Here is a 17,927-nt window from a genome sequence, read left to right on the forward strand (position 1 = left end):
CATTATTGTTGAATGTTAACTTTCTTTGGGCTTGGGGGTTGGGAGCGGGTCTTATGAGGACGCAGGGGGAGTGAGACCCACTGCTGAAGCGGAAAGCTACAGAGACTTATGGCCTCACACTACTCTGGAATATCCTGAGACCAAGGGACATGAGGGAAAATTAACTAGGTTGCTATCAAGAATTGCTAACTGGGTTTAGAAGTATCCTATGGAAGTAATATGGTACTTCGCGCTGGCGGCTGGCATGCTGCCCCTTCTTTACTGTAACACAGTTCGGGCGACAGGCACTCTGTGTGTTTGGGTGGTGGGAGGTTCTTACTCACCAAGCAGGATTGCAGGGAGGGGGGTGTTGGGTATGTTGTTTAATGTTATTTAACAGGTTTGCATCTGTGCTCACGACAAAATAGTTGAACACGTACAACAGGTTGGCAAAAGATGGGTTTTATGGGAGGAGAGGACTACTGGTTGTAAGGTCCAAAACCTTTTGTCATGGGGGAACAATCTAGCATGCAGGTGTGGACCTGGAATGTTAACGGACTAGGTAATAAAATCAAGTGCACCCTGGTTCTTCAGTACATTAAGAGACAATCCCCGGATGTGGTGTTGATTCAAGAGACACCGCTAAAAGGCAGCAAATGTAAAGCACTTCATCGTTTTGGGTATAGGCTAGCGGCTCACTCTTGCTTCTCCTTGGGGGCTCGAGGTGTGGGAATCCTGATTCGCACTGTGCTCCCTTTCACCATCACTAACGTGAGGGCAGACAAGGCTGGCTGAATGGTGCTCGGGGCTGTATTTTCAAGAAAATAAAGGATCGGTAGCCGCACACGTAACACTATGGGAGGCCTATAAATCAGTGCTAAGGGGACAGGCACAGGCTCTGATTGGGGGGTGGGGGGGGGGGGGGGGATGAAGGGCTGCAAGTTAGATCCATGAAGCTTGAGATAATCGAGATGGAACGGGAGGCAGTAGAAGGCACCTCTAGGAAGTTGAGACATAAGCTTGCACTGAAACAGCATGACTTGCACACACTGGCAGACAGCGACGTGAGAGAGTATGCTCTCGCGACTCAACACAGGCTATACGATGTAGGTGATAAAGCATCAAGGCTCCTAGCGTGGCTAGAGAAACGAGACAGAGAGCGCTCCTGGGTGACGGGTGTGATAGACAAGGAAGGGGTACTACGGACAACCAGCACAGACATAGCAGAGGTCTTTGCAGCGCACTTCAAGGGTGTGTACACGCCGGTTAGCACTACAACCGAGGGCGACTGTGAGGAATTCTTAAGAGACTCCTCCCTTCCCACGCTATCCGACGAGGCTCGGGCTACACTAGACGCAGATTTCACGGTAGAAGAATTGGGCGTAGCCCTGGGAGACCTCAACTCTGGGAAGGCGGCTGGTCCCAATGGATTCCTGGTAGAGATCTACAAAAGTCAGGCCTCAATAACACTTCCGCTGCTACTAGATATGCTAGAAGCCCGGGAGAGGGGGCAGCTCCCGCCAGACCAACGTGCGGCCACAATAGCGGTAGTGTATAAGGCTGGGAAACCGCTGGACCAGTGAACGTCCTACAGCCCAATCTCCCTGATTAATGTCGAGGCAAAGATGCTTGCCAAGGCGTTGGCAAACAGATTGAAACCCGTCCTTTCAGAAGAAATACATCTAGACCAATCGAGATTCATGCCCAACAGAAGCACCTGTCATAATCTACGGAGACTCTACGGAGTGCTTTACCTGACGGAGGGTCCAGAGACTCAGCAGACGGCAGTGATTTCGCTAGATGCATCAATGGCGTTCGACAGTATAGAATGGCCCTACTTATTCATGGTACTTCGCAAACTGAGTTTTGGTCCCACTTTCTTTGAATAGGTAAGACTATTGTACAAGAGACCCAGCGCCCAAATGCGAGTTAATGGTGTACCTTATAGATCCTTTCTGCTGGGGAGGGGCAACTGGCAGGGCTGCCCCCTGTCCTCACTACTCTTTGCCCTTGCACTGGAACCACTAGCACACTGGGTTCGGAGAGATCTGATGATTTGAGGGATAGGTGCTCCAGGAGGGTGGGAGGAGCGCATTTCGCAATACGCGGATGATATTCTCCTGTCTTTAGAAGGACCATATTACTCAATGGCGAGGGTGCTCCACATTTTCGATCTCTTTGGTAGCTATTCTGGCTACAGCATAAATTGGGCTAAGTCGGTAATATTTCCACTGTCGGGCCCCCTGCCCAGGATACCGGATAAATGTGCAGCCCCAGCAGTAAAGGAGGGGTTTGAAATACCTTGGAATATACATTGTGAGAGACCACGAGGCGTTTATGCAGAAATTCTTGAGCCCCAGATGGAGCGCCGATATACGCCACTGGCGTACCCTTCCGTTATCATTACTGGGCAGGGCGGCCCTGTTCAAAATGATTGTCTTCCCTCGTCTTCTCTACATTCTCCAGAACACCCCTTATGGAGTCCCCCCCAACAATTTAAAAAAAATATCCCAGGAAGTTAGACTGTTGCTAGTTAGACTGTTGCTGTGGCAAGGGGGCATGCCTAGGATCGCGCTTCCTAAATTGCAACAAGCGGTATATGATGGGGGATTGACGGTCCCGGACATCAAGCTTTATTATTGGGCCTACCAGCTTCTGGTTATAAATGACTGGATATATACAGACCCGAGTGAGCCGGCATACAGGGTGGATAGTGCGGGTATGCCCGGGGGACATTGTGCTTCGCTCTTATACTCTAGAAAGAGGCGTCTGGAGCGTACATCGCATACAGGGGTAGATGTGGAGCGCTGGAGGGAAGCCAACAAACTGCTGGGCTGGTCCGGGAAGTTAACTTGCCGGACCCCATTATGGGAGGGTGATCTCTTGAGAGAGATAGCTACATTAGCGGGCTTCGGAAAGTGGAAACTAATAGGGATTGAATATCTAGGCGATGTGTGGAGTGGAGAAGCACCAATTACCTTCGAAGACCTGCAACAGGAATACACTACACAACACACAAAAATATCACTACCATAGGCTAATGCATGCCCTGCAGCGGCACATCCAACATGGTACCCTCATTCCAGATTACTCACCTCTGGAAGGCAGGCTACTCCTTGACCCTTTCCTGGAAAAACCTACTTCCACAATGTACCGTAAGCTAGTGAATAACATACCCTACCCCTTGGTGGCCCTGAGAACGACATGGACAGATGATCTAGGACACATGGATGACACAAATTGGCAAGAGACAGTACAGAGTCCAAGAGAAATTGCAATTTGGACACGATTTAGGTTAGTGCAACTCAAGATTCTACACGGTACATACTACCCGAGCACACTCCTACACACCTGGGGTAAAACACACACAGCACTCTGCGTTAGGGGGGTGTCAGCAAGAGGGCACCTTTTTCACATTCTATGGGAGTGTCCAGTGATAGTCAAATACTGGCAGGGTGTAACGGATGTAATGTCAAGAGTGTCAGGGGTGGAGGTCCCTATGAATGCCAAATGGCTCCTCCTGATGGTCAAAGGCGAATCGGACTGGCCCAGCTATACGGGAATTTGGCTTGCTCTAACAGCCAAGATCGCAAAATGGAACATTGCGAGGAGGTGGGGGTGCCCTCGCCGCCTTCCTTGGGTGAATGGAAATGCGACCTCGACTGGTGCCAACGGGCTGAAGCAACGGTGTATAAAAGTAGGGGATGTGTCAAAAAGTGGGAGAAAATATGGTCACCATGGCGCAAATATAGGGTGGGGTTGGGAGTGGAAGACTAACAACCAGAGAGGCGTGGCTAGGAGGATGTGGGGCCCTGGTCTACTGAAATGATTTAATTTGCTGATTATATGTACAAACTGCCATGGGTTGGGTCTTCTGTCATGAATATGACCGATGTCCTTTTGTTCCCCCCTGGGAGTCAAATGTGGTAACTTTGGGGTGTCAACCGTGTACAAAGTACTGTAACTATTGATATGTATGGTCAATTGAGCAAATGTTAATAAAAAAAGATTTCCAAAAAAAAATAAATCAAACCCTGTGATATTCTGGGAGAGTGCTGATTCGATCTCAGCCATCTAAAAGCACTGATGCTACAAGAGTGAACATTTGAAATGGAGACGTCAAGTCTACCTGCTTCTTTAAGAGGATGCCATAAAAATATATGGTTTAGTAGCAGATAAAAACAACACACCTCATAGCCTTTCACTTCCCTACCTAAACAGGACATAGGCCCTGCATGGGTGTATCCATGTGTACTCCTGTTTAATAACCAACTATAGGTCTCTAGTTGTTTGTAAATAATGTTTCTCTTTAGACACCGGAAATAGGGGATGAGAAATAGCTCCTTTTTACATAAAGAAAATATACCCGAAACATTAGCCTCCAGAAAAATTTAAAAAGGGACGAGAAGTGGATTAGAAAAGAGAAAAATTATTTCAAGTCTCATATATATTGGTTCCTTACAAGACCTGTGCTACGACAGCTTTAATCTCTATATTTGAAAAGTCAAACGCCAGTTAATGACTAAATTATTTACACAGGACTGAATTTAATGGCAAACTCTTTATTGTGGTTTTCTGGATTCACTACAGAACCTGAATAAAATAAAAAATACTGTTCCTTCTGGATTATTGATGGGCTCATCAAGTTTTTCACTAGAACGGAAGATCATTTCCCCTGGAGCATGTATCACTGTGCAGTAGCACTAACAGCTGTGCTACAACAAATGCTAACGAAATAGGTTTCAATGTTTTCCTAGTTTTACATTTGTATCCCCTACTTCAAATGTATGGGGAAAAACTGCACAGGACTTAAATAAGTGTCAATCACGAAATTCTAGTAAGGAATGCTCTCACACTCTTCTGCACGTCAGACATGCCACAGAAGCCTGCACTACTTGTGATTAAATAATGCTGCAGGCTCCCCACAAATGGTGGTGGGTTTTATAGTCGACCTACTTAGCTATAATTACCTTGAGTCCTTTGAAGAACTGCTTTGTGATGGCCACTGCATCCTTAGGACTGAAGAGGTCACTGCCACGTGCCCGTTTCCCACCATAGTCCACTACCGCAGAAATCAACTGTACAGTAAAGAAAGGGGGATTTATCTTAAATAATTCATACTCCATTTATTCAATTACATTTCCCAATCTCTATGCTAGAGCACAAAAGAAATAGCTAAAATCATCAACTATGATGTGAAGCAAATAACAAACATTCAACCATGCTAAAGGTATCTCAAAAGAACTCTGAAGTGAGAAGAAGGGTGGTCTTTGGTAGAAACATTTATCGAAATATTGGCTTGTGGGCTGATTCCCGGCAGAAAATAGTGGAAACACAAACACCTGACAGTATGTCCTAATCATGGAAGCCGATCAACAACAGTGCCCCTTCAATCACTAATGCCTTTATTAAAATCACATAGGTCTTTGGCCACAACAGCAGCAAACGCATTCCCCGGTCCTGGCGATCCGCATTTGTCTGACAGCTGGCAGTCACATCCTGAATCCCTTTCCCTCTCTCAACCCTTTTCTTTCCTGGCCTTCCTTCAGGCCCCCTCCTCACACATTTACTGCTACCTGCACAGGATGCACTTTACAACAAATCAACTCAAATCAGACCATTAGGGTTCCATTTTAATGTAAACTAAGATCATCAGACAATTCCTTCGCACCTGTGAGATATACTCTTTCTGCTGACAGAAGGAGGAGATTGGAAGAGCCCCAAAGTGGATCAAGGGAATTTATAAATCTATCTTTTTTATGAACAGACTGTATTGAATTTTATGCAGAAAGAATTAAAAACATTGAGTCACACGCTTAGTTCATCAAAGGAAAATACAAGGCATTGGCATGTGGTTGAAACAATACATTATTACAAAGCAGCAACAAGCGCAGCACTCCCGCCCGCAGTCAGTAACATAGGTTTACTAGCCCAACCATTTCCCCCCTACTCGGCTGTGTTTATGGGGCAGCCCCTGGCCTCGTAGGCCGGTTTTTCTTGCTGTGCACACTAATCCACTCCCCAGCACCATTGGAAGAGAGTGTGAGGGGAAGGGGACTTCCATTGGGCAGCAATGACGCTTTTGGCAACCGGTCAGCCCTCGTGCCCCCTAGCCGTCGAGGACAACCCAAAAGAAGCATCAAAGGGGAAAGGGGGCCTCCCAACCAAGCACCTCAGACAACTCTCCCACTAACATAGTCCAAAATGCTTGAATTGTGGGACACAGCCAAACTGCACGGTATTTATTTATGTATTTAGTGTAATGTCAAGGTGCAATTAGACCACAAGTTGATCTCTTGGACCTGAGATGCAAATTTATGTAGAGAACATTGACAGAGTGGGGCATTACTGCATTAAGCATAAAGTATTGAGAGTTTTATTGAATACATGGCAGAGCTCAATATCCGGGCCAGGTTGTGGGAAGGGCAGAGTTTCAGAGGACAGAGTTGGGGTTATAGTTTCATTCACTTTATGGGCGGGAGAAAACGGCTTAGGGAAATGTGTGGACTTTTTTCCAGTAACATCATCGATTACATTGTGGAGCACTGTGACAGTGAGGGAGTTAATTAACATTTTATACCAAGAGACTCTTCTGCCCACCATCAGATTTGCTTGTGATGGTGCCACCTGCCACCTGCTAGCAGAAAGCACAGACCTTTAATGGGTAAAAGACAGGGTTGCATGAGGGTACCGCTACAATACCTTGCGGTTTCTATCCGAGACGCCCCTGTTCTTGAGGTCCATCAAGAGTCCAGGCAGGTTGTTGCTACTGTGCCGCTCATAGTGCAGAGCATAGAGCATGACTAGCCGGACTGCATCCGTCTCGGACACTCTCAGATTCTGCACCAGCCTGCGCACGTTCTGCAAGTAGAGAAAGAGGGTCTCAAAAAATCAAAAGGAAAAACTCGAATTGTTCACTCAATAACTACATGTCTTTCCCAATGGCTGGTTGCATACATGTCAAATGTAGAAAATCATGATACAGAGGACCTAGTGACTTTATATTAAGAACTGGAAACCACTCACACAATGACATGGGTCTCTGCACATATCAAATTTCTACATTGGGTTAAATTCAAATAGAATAAATATTATCATTTCTGATTAGAGGCTGCCTAGTTTTAAATATGTGCAAATGTCATTTTCTACACAGAGAGCTACAATTTGAGGTGTGCGGCAATCATGGTACCGAACATTCATATCACTAAACTTTTCCATTACTTCTGTAAATTCTGAAATTTGTGGATACAAAGCCGAGACCCACAGGAATTGTGTGACAAGTTACCGATCACAATAAAACCACTAATAATCAGGTGCAAAGAGTAAATTGTGTCATTTGTCCTGTACCACACATGATTTCCCCTATCATTTACATTGTAGAGACTTCAACTTGGTTTCCGCAGTGAATGAGATTCTCAAAGATCGGAGTCCATTTAAAAAACCTGTCTTCAATACTTTTCAGAACAGACAGAAACAACCTAAAATTGTGAACCGGAAGCTCTAATGCCAAGTAATAAGAAACAACATGCACTTTATTACAACCTGGATTCCTAGACACATTTGGCCAATGGTCATCTCTACAAACATGACAGGCTATATGCTTATTATTGTATATGGGGCAAATCAAGATAACAAAGCGATTCACTGTTCCCTTTTGGAAGATATGAAATCATTTTCTACATCACCAAAGTCAGGCAAACAATAGAAATCCTCATGCACTAATAAAAAACAAACCTAGATGTACTTACCAGCCAGTCTGCAGAAGCAACTCTGAGATCACATCATTAAGAAAAGCGATTCTCTTGGTGGCTGATTTTGTTAATTAGTTTAGTTAGTAACAGATTTCTCTTATTTCATAACATTTGTAAGCAGGAGATATTGAATCCGAAGATATGAGTCTCCATCGCTCCACCGACAATGAAATGCTACCTGGAAGCTCCCTAACTGTGAGAGGCATGCCCGCACAGCACTGCCTACACGTGTGCGTGGGCGATCTATCCTATGAAGAATTGCAAACGCCATATGGAGGAGGCCTTTGATACATGGAAACCCTGGAGCACTGTCTGAAGGATTCCAATACTTCAAGGATGTGAAGGCCCTACCTGCGAGAGATCAGCCCTTCTAGAAATTCAGACCAAACCACTCTGTGAGGGACTGTCCCATAGCAAAGGGCTAAAGACCTTGACATCATTAAAAGCTGCACCTACTGCAATTGGATTATAAATGAGATCCTATTTAGAGACACAAGTAAGAGCTACCATGGAAACAGTAATTGTCAGTTTCTTTAGTATCGGGGTGCCTTACTTCTAGGAGCCTCCGGACCACTAATTAAAAGGCTCTGGGGAATCCAAACATGCAGCTAGGATGATATTTGGAGACTTAAAGCCTGCCCAGGTCTCCGCTCTGCCGCGCACTTTGGATTAACTATCATTTTAGTCTAGAACAGAGTTCTGGGTGTTTGGCTTTTACTAAACTGTGGACCATAAATTGGGTAATTGTCACATCTGTTCTTTAGAAAGCTTTGCTACATCAGAGATGGGGTATAATGCCAAATAAAAAAGTAAATAATATTATGATAATTATTATAAATCCATTACTTCAAGGAATCAAAACATTAGGTTAGAAAGAGCTTGCTGGAATACTCGGACTAAACAGAGACTTAATGTACTTTACCTGGGGGGCAGTCAGGAACTTTTGAACAAGCTCCAGGTGGTTCAAAACTCTGCTGCTCGCCTTCTTTGCCACGTCCCTAGGAAAACTTCCATCTCTCCTTACCTTCGGAATTTGCATTGGCTCCACATTGAAAGCCGCATCAAATTCAAGACCTTGTGTCACATTTTTAAAATTAAGCAAGGTTGTGCCCCTGCATATTTGCAGGAACTAATTCGTCCTTATGTTCCTTTCCGGCCCTTACGTTCTTCCACCCTAGGCAATCTAGTACTACCCAGATTTAAACTGACTAGAATGGGTGGCCGCTCTTTTTCATGTCTTGGGCCTAAACTCTGGAATTCTCTCCCAGATTTCATGAAACACAAATCCTCTTATCTCAGGTTCTGCAGAGATCTTAAAACTTGGCTCTTCTCACAGTAATTAGCTCAGTTTACTTAGTCTACAGTAGTGGACATGTCTGCGCCGGGAAAGCCTGCAAAGGGTAGGTGTGTGCAATATACATTTAATTTAATAATAATAATAGGCCAAAAGACTACAAGTAGAATCCCCTTTCAAGAATGTCTAAAAAGGACAATAGTTAATGCATGAGGCACAACATTTTGAAACCTACAACCACTTCACAGTAGACAAATCCCTAGCTTCATTTAAGGCCCATCTAAAGCCACATCGTTTGTTTATTTTTATTTGCATACGTTAATTAAAACCATTGCATTACAATAAAATACCATTAAAAAAGCAAAAGAAAGCATTGCTAGTGAGGTTTAAAAGTTCCGATAAAGTGCAGGTGTTATGTGTCTTTATGTGCCTGGGGGCTTATTTTTGTAATTACGTTGGTCCATTACTCAGCGACTTGCCCCGATAGAGAGAGTCACCCGGCTGGCTCATTGGTTTCCTGGATCTTCCTTCCATTCCGTTCTCCCTGGGCACCTCGTGTTCTAACGTTAGTCCCGGTTTTCTCATAAAGTGCTCGTGCTTTGCAACTTTGGCCATAAGTCCGCGATCAAGCACAATGGAGAGACCCATATGGCTCACCGATTGACATTGTTTTCCTTCCTTTGGAATCTCCTTGAGCACCGCTGGTTCTTATCATTGGTCCTAATTCTCTTATAAAGTGCTTGTGCTTTGCGACTTTATGGCGATATACATCAAACTGTTGTTTGGATAAAGCCGTTGAATTTCTTTGGGCTCAGGTCTTCCCTTCAAAACGTGGTCTGCGTCTGCGTACTTTCGGGGTGTTATATTTGAAGTAATCCAAGATCAGCTTTTGGACTATACATGGGCGAGGTTGGAGACAAGAACAGGGCTGGAGAGAGTCCCTGATAGATTGTATGAATCATTCCACAGCGCACCAGGATATGAGGTTGCTTTTGTGTAAACTTATTGCCGAGACCTCGAGGCAGGTGCTTGCGTTTTTCGCTCAGGTATAATTCCCTAAGAAGGATTCTTCTTTCATTTGCTAAAGCGGGGCAGCAGCACAGGAGGTGTAGCCATGATTCACGTTTGTATTCGCACAGTCGACATGCTCCTCCTGTGTGTTGGTTTGCCCAGGCCCAGCTAAATTCCGCTATATGCAATGCCAGGAGTCGCATGAACATGATGTCTCTTCTGGTTTTTATATTCAGGGAGGCTGGGGTTTGATTACCAAATATGAGGTATTTAGGTTTCCTTCGTGCTTTTCAAAAGGTTGGAACTGGGGTGCAATTTTTGTGAGATTTTTCGTAAATAGCTCTGGATTTTGCACCATGGGGGATTGAGCGAGAGCTTGCCGGGTGGGCCTTCCTTTAATGGGCTCTTACTTCGAAGGCTATCAGTTTCAGTTGCAGGTTGGATCAGTGGCTGAGGATGACTGACGCCCTCAGGCTCTAGTTGAAGACCATCACGCCCCCCTTCAGCTCCCCCCGGGCTGTCACACACATAGTCTGTTATCCTCTTTCTGGCCGTGCTTCTGGCTGGACATCTTTTTTTGACCATACTTTTGGCCGTGCTACTGGAGCTTGATAGTGCGCAGCTTTTTCCCCTAGGCTAATGCCTTTAAAGACTGGGTGTTTACTCAAAGGCCGGGGGATCCTGGCTCTGATGTAATAACGGTGGGGGGAGACAAGACGAAGACAGGTGATATTCTTAGTCGTACCACTCCCGCTCTACGTGGCCCTGGCTTGATTCTAGGCCGAGCTCTGATGCACTATGGTCACCTTCCTCCAACCTCTTGTGAGCTTGGAGCTCTTGAAGCAGGTCCTGGTGTCCTGGAGCTGCAGGCCTATACTTCCCATGGCCCCCTTTAGTAGAGCACCGTTGCTGATGAGAGGGGGGGGGGGGCAGGCGGGTGGGCAGGCTCTCTCAGTCCCCACCCCCCCTGCTGCATGCCCTGACAGGGATTGGTTGGCGCTGGTGTGAGGGTTAAGATAGGGGGCTTAGGGGGGATTCCTCAGCTCCCCTCCGCAGCAGGTCCTGTCCTGTCCAAAGTTGCTGGTGCTGTTGTGGGGGTTAAGGCTGCAGAGGTGGCCTGGCTTAGTAATGGGAGCAGCGACAAATTTTATGGACCAGGCGAGTGGGGCCCTGCAGGCGGACTCAGGTCACACCCGGCACTAACCGGGCCACCTCCGCGTCTGCCTGGGGGGCGGTCTCTGCAGCCGCAGTCTGACGGCAGCGGACTCGCAGGTGTGAGCAGCGTGAGCTCCTTCCGGTCGCAACGTCACACATCACTTTCGAGGGTAGAGAGTGAATGGAAATAGAACTGAAACTGTGCTCCCTGCAGCACCAACTGGAGCAGATCTCAGCAGAGAGGCCAAATAATGAATGGCATTGAGGTTAAACCTCTGCTAATTCTACAAGTGCCTCAACGAGGCACCAAGGACTAAACGATGGGCAGTCAATATCACCCGAAACAACCGGGTGTTAATAACCAGTTGCAATCAGTAACTGGGATGTTCTCAGTAGCAGCTCGGCAGTGACGCAAAGGTCAGGTCTGGTTTGGCTTCTGAACTGTGTCGAAAACTCGACCTGCGAGACTTTTCGCGTCTAAAGCCACATCTATTTCCCAACTCTGGATGAGGAACGTGAAAGAATAGATCTGACATTGCAAGACTTGTCTGCATGTGATTTCCTACTTTAAACAGACAATCATCACCAATAAGATGTGTGTTATAATAGTCATTCTCAAGAGATCTGTCTCCACAGCAATAAGAAACCTGTCCTATAAGAATGCCAGAGAGAGATGACTTACAGTAGACCACCAACCAAATAACTGTAGGGCCTGTATTGTCCTCAGAAGTGACTACTTACATTCTGAAATAAACTTTCCTATAAGGATGGTCTGAAAACATTCTATGGGAAACTACCCTGCCAGAAAAATCATAAGACGGCAGTGAGTCAGTGTTAAGTAGTGGTTATACTGCACAACACAAAGGACCTCAAAACAGCCCCTACAAATTTGTAACGGGAACGTTAACATGGATAACATTACCTGTTGCAACTCTCCAACTGTCCAAACAAAGTGGTGGCCGTCTTCCGGCCTCAGTGGGAGTACTGCTGCACTAGGAACTTTTAACGGGCAAAGCATTGCAGGGGATTGACAAACGTGTCAGACAGACTGAGGCACCATATTTTGGCACAGACAACGAAGAGCTAACAAATGAGAACGCTTACGACAAAAGACACCCTACATGGAGGACTGACTGCGAGAAAGTGGTTGCGAAATTAAGTATATAAATTAGGCCTGGGCCAAAATTCCGTTCCATTCGCGGAAATTGCGATAATTTGCCATTTTCGCGTTCCGCGGAAAGCGCGAAAATGTCAAAATTTCCGCATTCCGCAGCTTAGCGATAATTTGTTTCTTGCTCGCGCTGTAAAATAATACATTCTCGCGTGCGCGCGATCGCCTTACCTGACTCCCCGCGTTCGCCGACAAGTTTTCCCGATCCGGTCGCGTTCTCCACGAGATGTTGGATTGTTGGTAGCTATTTGCGCTGTCTCGCAACAGTTCGCGCCCGCAGTAACGTCATGCGTCGCGCGATCACGTCTTTCTTCTCGCGATCATGCACCGCGAGACAAGTGAAAACAAGATGGCCGCGCCCGCGAGCAACCACATGGGTAAGTTGGCGAGCCGCGACCACGCAGAAAATACCGCGAATGGGCGGGAAAAAAACTTCCGCATCTTCGCGATATTTCCGCGTGTTTGCGGAGATTTTTAACATTTTCGCGATAATTTGCGAAAGTGAATTTCGCAAATTCCGCCCACCCCTAATATAAATAAATTTTTCGTTTTGGCTTTAGCATGAAAAAACGTGTCTTCCAACCCATCCAAAAAAATGCTTGCATATATTACTGAACGTTGTCGGTGAAGTTCAGAAAATGAGATTTGGAAACAAATAGCCTGAAAGACGAAAGGAAGAATTAGTAGGAAGTTTATCACATCTACACAACGCAAAAGAACTCACGCACAGAAACAGAGAGAGGTGGCACAGTGTAAGACAGAGTGAGAGAGTCTGAAGATCAAGAAGGGTATACATTCTAATGACCAACTGGAGAATGGTGGCCTCAAAGGGTAGGTCACCGACAGGCGTTGACCAATGCTGGGGATGTACAGATAATTTTTATTAAGATGAAAAAGAAGAATAGACGTCCACAGCACACCACTAAATCTTAGTAGTAGAGCTTAGAAAACGGGCACAGTGACCAGCAGCACAGCGCCTCGGAACAAGGGGGTGTCTGATGCCAGAGAGTTCAGATCTAAATTTGGACCCTCTGTTCTCTCTGGCGTCCAACATCCTCCATCCCAAAGGTGCACAGGGCAGCAGGGCGTGAATGCAGGGGTGGCATTGCATTCGTCACTCAGTGGGTGTGTATGGAAATGAAGAGTGTCTAGATGAGAGTTCTGGAATGGAGGCAAGGGAAGAGAGGTTTCGGCCATAAGACATGGGATGGAAGAGGCACAGAAGAGTGCGGGTGTAGAGGAATCACGGGGCAGCAGGGGGATCGTGAGTCCCATGCGACAAAGGGCAGTGGATATGAGGTAGGCTGGGGGTGCCCTGTGCATTTTCAAGCTAACAGGCACGCAACACAGGAACTTGACACCTCTGCTGCCTGATGCTCGCCTTTCTTTTATTTGCTCAGCAGCAGTGCAGAGCCAATAAAAGAAGGATCAACCTGCCAATTTTTGCAGATACTCTTGAATAAATCACTGAATTTTTACAAAAGTTCAGATTTTTTTTTCTCGAATTGGAAAATTACAACATCCTTGGGGGTGTCTGACTAGAGCGCCCAAATTAGACTTTCCAACATGGTTGCTGCACAAACCTAAAACCATACTTTCACAACTTCTCTACTTCACTTCTGGTTCAAAACACAGAAAAAAAAATCGAGAGAAAATCAAAGTTGAAAGATAAAATCGAAATTCTCACTTACGACCCAGTTCAACAAAAACTGTATGAACGAGTTCTATCCAATATACTGACTTGGGGAATCAATGATTCATTGACTATGTAATTCCTCATTCTTTCACAGGGTTTCCCCTGGAGATTTCCACTTTGGGAGAAACATTATAGAACCATAGTGTTTCTCCTTATCTTGGATTTCTGTAACAGGTCCCATTAGGAATGTTGGGGCACTAGTGATAAGGTCCACTGTCAGCCACTCTTCCTTGAGATGCTCATACAATATCAAACTCTTTCTGCAAAGCACTCTTTAGAGCTCAGCCCAGCTTGTACCAAACACCTAAGAGATCTAAAAACGGCAGACTGCCCCTGTTGGTGTACTGTAACATGCACGATAAGCCCCCAGTATCATAAGGGAGATTATGATGCAGGCATGCAGAAAGCAGGTATTTGGTGTGTCATTTTCCTGGTTACATCAAGGAGACTCTTAATTTAAACGGCATTCTTTATTGACCAGGAGCTCCCCATGAACATATGTAAATACTGGCCTAAACAGAGTCCCTAGATAAATAACAGAAAAAATGTAGAGTAAGGAAGAACAGATGTGGCTGGTCCTTCACTCCCCAGTCAATGGCTTCTTCTGCACCACTGGATACAGACGTTATTGTTTTTGGATATGGTAGCCAGATCATTTTTGATGGAATTTCTGGCCAGTTACATTCTCTCAGCTCTGACGGTTTAGTTGCCCTCAGGGAAGACCCCACAGCTCAATGACTCTATTCATCGACAATTGTCATCCTCGGGGTCACATAAAGCTGGTTCTGTTAGCTGCTACCAGCTGCATTAATCACCACTGATGTCCTGTCAGGCAGGGGTCATCTGTGAACTTCTGCAGCCCCTGGAGGGGTCACGGACATAGCTGTGGCCAACGAGGACAGAAAGCCTCAGTCTTCAAGGCACGCTGACCACCCGGGGGCACATTTGTACAGCTCTGCCTAGCCTGATTGATCATCGTGACCTTGCACCTCATGATCGTTCCCACCCCAAAAATGAAATGAGATAGAGAGATGGAGAGAGAGATAGAGAGTGAGAGTGTGAGGGTGTGAGGGTGTGTGTGTGAGTGTGTGTGTTTTATTTCTGTTTGTAACCCAGACTGAATAAAGAAGCCACTTAGAAATGAGAGGATTATGATGAAGCATATACAGGGCCTCTGTGCCTCGGCTGCCACTTGAGTCTCCAGTAAATGCTGGAATGCTGTTTCCAAGTCATGCCACTGCATCCAATAGAAAACAAGCACTGGCATAGCCAATAGGTCTCACCTTTGGGACCTTATAAGTATTTAGTTATGCTGCACAATATCATTGGTACAACAGCATCAACTGTTGCATGGCTAAACACTTATAAGGTCCCAAAGGCGAGACCTATTGGCTATGCCAATGCTTGTTTTGTTATAGGGGCATAAATAACAGGAGGGTGAAGGTCAGTCAGTCAGTGAGTTAGTGAGATAGTCAGTTAGTGAGAGTGAGTGAGAGAGTCAGCCAGTGAGAGAGAGTCAGTCAGTGAGAGAGTGAGAGTCAGTTAGTCAGTGAGAGTGAGAGTCAGTCAGTCAGTCAGTCAGTGAGAGAGTGAGTCAGTGAGAGTCAGTGAAAGTGAGAGTGAGTGAGAGTCAGAGAGAGTGAGAGTCCGAGAGAGTGAGAGTCCGAGAGAGTGAGAGTCAGAGAGAGTGAGAGTCAGTGAGAGTGAGAGTCAGAGAGAGTGAGAGTCAGAGAGAGTGAGAGTCAGTGAGAGTGAGAGTCAGTGAGAGTGAGAGTCAGTGAGAGTGAGAGTCAGTGAGAGTGAGTCAGTGAGAGTGAGAGTCAGTGAGAGTGAGAATCAGTGAGAGTGAGAATCAGTGAGAGTGAGAGTCAGTGAGAAAGTCAGTCAGTGAGAGTCAGTCAGTGAGAGTGAGAGAGTCAGTCAGTGAGAGTGAGAGAGTCAGTCAGTGAGAGTCAGTCAGTGAGAGAGAGTCAGTCAGTGAGAGTCAGTCAGTGAGAATGAGTCAGTGAGAGTGAGTCAGTGAGAGTGAGTCAGTGAGAGGTAGTCAGTGAGAGGTAGTCAGTGAGAGTGAGTCAGTGAGAGTGAGTCAGTGAGAGTGAGTCAGTGAGAGTGAGTCAGTGAGAGTGAGTCAGTCAGTGAGAGAGAGTGGGAGAGTCAGTCAGTGAGAGAGAGTGGGAGATCAGTCAGTGAGAATGGGTCAGTGAGAATGGGTCAGTGAGAATGGGCCAGTGAGAGTGGGTCATTGAGAGTGGGTCATTGAGAGTGGGTCATTGAGAGTGGGTCATTGAGAGTGGGTCAGTGAGAGTGAGTCAGTCAGTTAGAGAGAGTGGGAGAGTCAGTCAGTGAGAGTCAGTCAGTCAGTGAGAGAGAGAGAGTCAGTGAGAGTGAGTCAGTGAGAGTGAGTCAGTGAGAGTGAGTCAGTAAGTGAGAGAGTGGGAGAGTCAGCAAGAGTGAGTGAGTCAGCGAGAGTGAGTCAGCGAGAGTGAGTCGGCGAGAGTGAGTCAGCGAGAGTGAGTCAGTGAGAGTGAGTCAGTGAGAGTGAGTCAGCGAGAGTGAGTCAGTGAGAGTGAGTCAGCGAGAGTGAGTCAGCGAGAGTGAGTCAGCGAGAGTAGGTCAGAGAGCGTGAGTCAGTCACTCAGTGAAAGAGTGGCAGAGTCAGTCAGTGAGAGTGAGAGTCTGTCAGGGAGAGTGAGTGAGTCGGTCAGTCAGTGAGTGGGAGAGTCAGTCAGTGAGAGAGAGAGTCGGAGAGTGTCGGTGAGAGCCTGTCAGTCAGTGAGTGAGTCAGTGAGTCAGTCAGTCAGTGAGAGTCTGTCAGTCAGTCAGTGAGTCAGTCAGTGAGAGTGAGTCAGTCAGTGAGAGAGAGTGGGAGAGTCAGCAAGAGTGAGTGAGTCAGCGAGAGTGAGTCAGCGAGAGTGAGTCGGCGAGAGTGAGTCGGCGAGAGTGAGTCAGCGAGAGTGAGTCAGCGAGAGTGAGTCAGAGAGAGTCTGTCAGAAAGAGTGTCAGTGAGAGTGAGTCAGTCAGTGAGAGTGTCAGTCAGTAAGAGAGTGGGAGAGTCAGTGAGAGAGAGTGGGAGAGTCTGTCAGTGAGAGTGAGTCAGCGAGAGTGAGTCAGCGAGAGTGAGTCAGTGAGAGTGAGTCAGTGAGAGTGAGTCAGTGAGAGTGAGTCAGTGAGAGTGAGTCAGTGAGAGTGAGTCAGTGAGAGTGAGTCAGTGAGAGTGAGTCAGTGAGAGTGAGTCAGTAAGTGAGAGAGTGGGAGAGTCAGCAAGAGTGAGTGAGTCAGCGAGAGTGAGTCAGCAAGAGTGAGTCGGCGAGAGTGAGTCAGTGAGAGTGAGTCAGCGAGACTAGGTCAGAGAGCGTGAGTCAGTCACTCAGTGAAAGAGTGGCAGAGTCAGTCAGTGAGAGTGAGAGTCTGTCAGGGAGAGTGAGTGAGTCGGTCAGTCAGTGAGTGGGAGAGTCAGTCAGTGAGAGAGAGAGTCGGAGAGTGTCGGTGAGAGCCTGTCAGTCAGTGAGTGAGTGAGTCAGTGAGTCAGTCAGTCAGTGAGAGTCTGTCAGTCAGTGAGTGAGTCAGTCAGTGAGAGTGAGTCAGTCAGTGAGAGAGAGTGGGAGAGTCTGTCGGTGAGAGTCTGTCAGTGAGTGAGTGAGTGAGTCAGTCAGTGAGAGAGAGTCAGTCAGTCAGTCAGTGAGTCAGTGAGAGTGAGTCAGTCAGTGAGACAGTCAGTGAGTCAGTGAGTGAGAGTGAGTCTGTCAGTCAGTGAGAGTGCGTCAATCAGTGAGTGTGAGAGTGAGGGTCAGAGAGTCAGTGAGAGTGTCAGTGAGAGTGAGTGAGTCAGTGAGAGTGAGTGTCAGTGAGAGTGAGTCAGTTAGTGAGAGT

The 17,927-nt window shown here is 46.6% G+C and overlaps 1 protein-coding gene across 1 annotated transcript in view; it reads right to left on the bottom strand.

Moving 5' to 3' along the window:
- VPS45 (vacuolar protein sorting 45 homolog) overlaps positions 1-17,927 on the bottom strand; it is a 205,384-nt gene that overhangs the window by 95,033 nt on the left and 92,424 nt on the right. Inside the window, exons 11-12 of the mRNA XM_085636706.1 lie at positions 6,682-6,840; positions 4,950-5,057 (exon numbers count right to left, since the gene is read on the bottom strand). Coding sequence (XP_085492832.1) covers positions 4,950-5,057; positions 6,682-6,840 — 267 coding nt within the window. The remainder of the gene's footprint in view (positions 1-4,949; positions 5,058-6,681; positions 6,841-17,927) is intronic.

This window comes from Triturus cristatus, chromosome 12, assembly GCF_964204655.1.
Source record: "Triturus cristatus chromosome 12, aTriCri1.1, whole genome shotgun sequence".
NCBI lineage: Eukaryota > Metazoa > Chordata > Amphibia > Caudata > Salamandridae > Triturus > Triturus cristatus.